This window comes from Lithobates pipiens, unplaced genomic scaffold, assembly GCF_037356315.1.
Source record: "Lithobates pipiens isolate NorthernLeopardFrog02 unplaced genomic scaffold, aLitPip1_a1.2 Scaffold_30, whole genome shotgun sequence".
In the NCBI taxonomy this organism is placed as follows: Eukaryota; Metazoa; Chordata; class Amphibia; order Anura; family Ranidae; genus Lithobates; species Lithobates pipiens.
The window spans coordinates 84,879,639-84,885,638 of NW_027507791.1; the positions used below are offsets into that span (position 1 = coordinate 84,879,639).

At 40.1% G+C, this 6,000-nt stretch overlaps 1 protein-coding gene across 4 annotated transcripts in view; it reads left to right on the top strand.

Moving 5' to 3' along the window:
• Positions 1-6,000, top strand: part of MAPKBP1 (mitogen-activated protein kinase binding protein 1) — a 253,694-nt gene that overhangs the window by 185,591 nt on the left and 62,103 nt on the right. For all 4 annotated transcript variants that reach the window (XM_077464526.1, XM_077464529.1, XM_077464528.1 and 1 more), the window contains 2 exons: positions 249-431; positions 1,677-1,837. In XM_077464526.1, coding sequence (XP_077320652.1) covers positions 249-431; positions 1,677-1,837 — 344 coding nt within the window. The remainder of the gene's footprint in view (positions 1-248; positions 432-1,676; positions 1,838-6,000) is intronic.

Genomic DNA, 6,000 nt, shown 5'->3' on the forward strand with positions numbered 1-6,000 from the left:
CTATCTTTGAGAATAAATATTTAAATTTTATAGCCATTTTCAATGCAGTAACTTGTTTCAAGTTTAGTGAACCTTGTACCTTTTTCATAATCGTAATCTCTGACCTGGAATCTGAGGTGTCTTTGGGAAAATATTTCATATTAATATTATACAATTTTTAAGGTGTTTATGCATATAGGTGTATGTGAATAAATATATATATATAAAGATTTCGTTCATATTTATTGGAATTATAATTATTATTTCAGGTGAACTCTACCATTCCACTGTTGGGGCGCTCTGGCTTGTTGGGTGAGCTCAGGAACAACTTCTTCACAGATGTTGCATGTGGCAAAGGCAAAAAATCGAGCAGTACTTTCTGTATAACATCTTCTGGCCTTCTATGTGAATTCAATGATCGTCGATTGCTGGACAAGTGGGTGGAACTCAGGGTGAGTGTGGGCAGTATGTGTGTTTGTTTTACAGAAATACACCTGATTCAAAGCTTACATGAAGATTGCTCAACCAACCCATCTAAGTGGAATGAGCTGGAACAGTTTTGCCACCCTCGGAGGACTTCCAGCTGCCCTTTCTGCGAAAATGGGAATCGGACTTGGGTGGAACTTTTCCATTAGTGCAACAAAACAACATAGCCCGCTTTGACTTAAAATCCTCAATTTTCACAAAAGTGCAGGAAACGAACTTCAAGATTTTTTCCCAGTGGTACCGTACCCCATTCCTCCTCATCAGATGCTTCCTGAACGCTTTTGACTGATGCCGGTGCTGTCAGGAATGTGGGACGTTGTTACTCATTTTCTGGTATTGCTCAAAACTAACTTTTTGGAAAGAGGACCGGAAGATTACTCAAAAATGTACAGACTAAGATTCCTGTAGGTCCAGCCTTCTTCTTGTTGCATGTCTCCAAAATCCCTGCCAAAATTTACAAGAAAGCCATTCTTCGCAATCTTCTGAATGCGGCCAAACCCTGTATCCCCCTTACCTGGAAACACACAGCCTCTGTCAGCTGTACATTATTGTAGCAAAAGACAACTCTTCGAAGTATTGACTCTTGGGGGAAGGGGGTGAATACCTATGCACATTCAAGATGTGTCACAATAAAAATTATATTGCACTTTTAAAGTCATAGGCATGTTGTGCACATCACATGGTACAAAGCCCCAAAAATTAATTTCAGCAGGTTTTAATGACAAGAAAAAAATGGAGGGGGGGGGGGGGGGTTGTCACTATATTATATCCCTTGTCCAAACAATCATCTTTAGTGCCCCAAAATAATTTACAGTTCACTAGTGGTGCTTTGATTGGTGGCCTGGCTTTGGGTTGAAGTCCTAGAAGCTGAGGCAGACTAAAAGCAAGCTCAGACAGAGCACTAAAAATACTTTTCTGAATGTGAGAGATAATGGCAGACACATTTTCAGATTTTGTGATGGCAGAATTTGTAGTTTCAGACATTCAAAAAGGGTGGCAGGTTTGTTATTTCTAAATGTGAATGGTAATGCTCAAAATATTTGCTATGCGGTAGATAGTTCATTGTGAATGCCATAGGTAAAAGACAGGATTCATATATTTTAGTCAGCATTGGTAATCTAGCCTACATGCATGATTTGTGAATGCTAACAGTTTCTGTTACATGTTTGTTTCATTTATATTTCTAAATTTCTTGACCCTTTTCTAAACAGACCACCATAGCCAGCTGCATATTGGTGAGCCAGGATTATATTTTCTGTGGCTGTGCAGATGGAACGGTGCGCATCTTCAACCCAAGCAATTTACACTTTCTTAGCACTATGCCAAAGCCACACTGCCTGGGTGTAGATATTGCTACTATCACTGAAGCCAGGTGAGCACAAATGGAAATATTTATACATTTAACAGACATATCTTTGTTTTTAACATTATGATTTTCTTTAGGCATTGTTTTATGCTGCTGGAAATTTTGCTTGGTTCAAGTTTGTTTATCATACAATAAAAAAATCAATCCAGCAAAAAGGTATTTAATTTATAGGTGTTGGCTCCTTACTTCCTATGTTCTTGGATATTCCAACAGTGATCTCCCTATTATAACCCCTAAGTTCCCCATTCACACCTGAGCTTTTGTAGCTTGAAGCTTCAAACTGCTTAACATCCTAAATCCCATGTATTTAAATGATGGATGTTCGCATACTGTATGAGTGCTCAGACATCTGTCGCCTAACTATTTGGGAGCTTTTGATGTTCCTGCTTACTTTTTCATGTTCCTGCTTCTCCTGTTGGTCTCCGTGTTCTAGAATTACTGGAAGGAAAAAAAATATAATTAAATGTAAAAGTTGGGCACTCTCATACTGGTACAGGTGTGCAAACCCTGGAACAGATAATGAACCAGTTACGTCCCCAGATATATAGGAAGCTGTTAGGTAGTGGAAGCAACCAAAAATCTACTGAAAACTACAATACATGTTTTGGGTGATCTGACCTTTCAGTGGCGCTTATTCAGGAGTCTGTGCCTATGTATGCAGAGGGAGCTGTATGGGTGCTCCTAAATTATAAGTATCCAGTTGTATGATGTGAAAGTGTACCCTAGTCTCAATATCTTCTGACACTCTGTGCTGATTCTAAACTCAACCGTGGGGGGGGGGGGGGATTAAAACATCTGTCAGGCTTTAATAGGTGTCCCTATTCAACGGATTTCTTTTTTATTTTACTTAATTTTTGCTTCCTGCTCTGTTTGACCCACATCAGATTGGGTAGTAAGTGAGAAGACATGTCCATCATGACTCCACAAATGTCTCATCAAGGATTAGACACAGGGGAAGGAATTCCTATGGTCCATTATAGCAGGAATGTTTGAATTATGAGGGACCGGTATAAGTTTATGGTGGTTTGTAATTTCTGACAAAATGGGGGGCAGGAAGGATTACACTGGTTGCGGGGTTGGCAATGTAGGCAACACCCCGTGCTGCTTCTTTGCATTCAGGAACTCTTGTCTTGGTTCTCCTATTTGTAGAATATTGGGATTAAAGACAGATTTGGTAACTTTTAATGTTTGTTTCTTTATTGCTATTTTGCTTTATTAAGTTTATTATTCCAGTTACAAATACATTGTACTTGCATGTTGGGTTGAGCAATAGATTCCTGGAGTGGAATTAATAAATGAGAGCAAAAAGCTGTAAAAGACAAAATGAGAAACGATGGGGTTTATTTACTAAAGGAAAATCCACTTTGCACTGCAAGTGCACTTGGAAGTAAAGTCACTGTAGATTCGAGGGGGACATGCAAGGAAAATTAAAAAAAACTGTAGTTTAGCTTGCACATGATTGGATGATAGAATCAGCAGAGCTTCCACTCATTTCAGATCTACCCCTTAGATTTAGAACGATTGCATTTCCAAGTGCACTTGCAGTGCAAAGTGGATTTGCCTTTCGTAAATAACCCCCTATGGGAAGAAAGGACATATAATAGGCTGTAATTCAAGTGATATGAGAGACCACTGAATATTGGTTCGCCTTTCAAGCTGATGGACTTCTGTGTATTGTTGATGGGGACGTGCATAACCTCATTCTGTATTGTTAGCAGTGCGGTTTCCCAGGCCTCGAAGTCATGATATTCACTATTCTTGCATTCTGTTTTTGTTTTACAATGAATTTGCATATATTATAAATGCATTCGCTGGCTCAAACCCCGAGCAGAGTGAATGGAATTCAGGCCAGTCATTCCTGCTGAAATTTTCATAAGAACAGTCATTCTTTTGATCCATATCTCTGCCTGTGGGTTCCTTCTCTCCTGACCCCCAGCCCACAGCTGTATGGTTTGACTTTCAATAGATCATGTGTTTCAGTCACTAGACCTCTGGTGTTTTTTAATTATTCAGTTGGCCTCTGTATTTCTGCTGGCTTGTCTTTCAACTGCATATACAGACAGTTCATCTATCCTATTAGATTTCTTTCCTCTCTAGTATAACAAGTCTAAAGGGCTCTTAGAAAATACGGTATTTCACATCTAAGAAAAGTCAGTACTTTGCCATAGGCTTTAAGTAAATGATAGAGGAGCAATGACATTATTTCTGTAATGGAAACCACCACACCTAGCCCTTGACTTAGAGACCAATGTGTTATAAAATAAAACATTCTGCAGTTTACACTATGCTTTTTTATATGAAGACCCTAGTAACTCGGATGTAGATTCATTCTTTGCTTTAATTTAGTAACAGTAAAAGAAAGGGGGAAAAAAATTTAAAAAGTAAACAAATGCAGCCACCACACGCAAGGACTGGTAAGCTGGAATAGATTAGATTTGTGTTGTTTGGTTTGTATTTGCATTACATTGAACTTGTATAATGTCTGAAACAAGCCCGTTAGTTTACCCAGGGTTGGGCAATCTACCTGTCCACATGTGACATCTCTGTGCCAATCACAAAGCACCAGCACTGTCACATGGATTGAGTCCATGCTTCTCTATACCTGAAAGTACCAGTATTTTCTTTCCCTCCCAATAGATATTTGGAGTGGTGGGGAAGTGGAATAAAGGTGAGTAGGCTGCTGAAGGAAATCTAAAAGCAAGTCCTTAAAGCGGAGTTCCACCAAAAGCTCCGCTTATCTGCTGTTTAGACAGGTACTCATCCCCACTTCCGGGTTATCGCGCTGCAGCTTAATCATTCGGAAGTTCGGTCCCCCTCATCCTTCCCCTGCTGCTGGCCCATTCAGAAAGCACAGCACACATTAGGAACTGGCTGTGGAGCCACAAGGTTTCACTGCCAGTTTCCCTTACTGGCAGTGGCCGCACCGGAGAGCCGATGGAAATATCGTCTGGGGTGCCAATATCGCTGGCTTCCAGGACAGGTAAGTGTCCTAATATTAAAAGTCAGCAGCTACAGTATGTGTAGCTGCCGACTTTAACTTTTTTGCTGGGGGGTGGGTGGAACTCCACTTTAAATAGGACCAGTTGCAGTTGGACCTATGTATTCGATTTAGGGGGAATCTATTAAGGTTTTGAGTCAATTTAATTCTACTTTAGAGATTAAACCTTTTTTTAAAACAATGTTTTAGATTTTTTTAGAGCAGTATTAAACCCAAAAAGAAAAATGTAGTTTATTGCCACTTACCTTTCCTTGGAATGTGGTGGCTGCATTTGTTTTTTGCTTTTCTCCCCCTTTTATTTCACCCAGCCAATAACACACTTCCTGTCTGAAGCCTCATACACACTATCAGATTTTCTGCTGATTTTTTTTCCTTCAGATTTATCAAAACCATATAATATGAGGTCAAACCTTAGGAGTTTCAATGTGTATACAATCAGGCAGGCCCTTGCACTACTTGGTTTTGGTAAATCTGAAAACAAAAATCAGCAGAAATTCTGATAGTATGTATGGGGCTTTAGGGTGTCTGCATTGTGCATGAAGTAGTAAAGCGAACACAGTTAGGCAGCAGCATTGTCAGTCTGTGGAGAGGGTAGTGTTAAATCAGCAGATTTGTCAGGATGCTCCTGCTGGAAGACTAGCGTTCAATTAGCGCATACGGCAAATGAGTGCAGGGCTGATCTGTACACTCTGGCGCAGCAGGGACGATCCTTGTATCCACATTGTGTGTGTGTGTGTTTTTTTTTTTTTTTAAACATATAACTCATGATGTATTACCCTGCTTTAGACTGGGATTCACCTTAATTTCCGTACTGTTGTTGTCAATAGTACGGGAAGCGAAAAGGAAATGTCTCTAACTAGCACAGCTATAGAAAAGCAACATTTTTTGTAGCGTGGAGAGGGGGATTTGATGTCAGTTTGAGCCTGGGTTCACACTGCTGCGATCTCAGAGGTCGCATGTGATTTGGACCCAGACTGCGGATGCCGATCCAATGCGATCTCTGAGCAATGCAAGTTCACCCATATAGTTGTATGGGTGAACTCACATTAGATTCGCACATAAAATAGTGCTGCAGAGTTGTTTTTTCCTGCACTAAAATCTGATCGCATGGGTGTTCTCACCTATGCGATCTGATTCCTGTGCGAGTTCATAGTGCGATCTGTGAACAAAA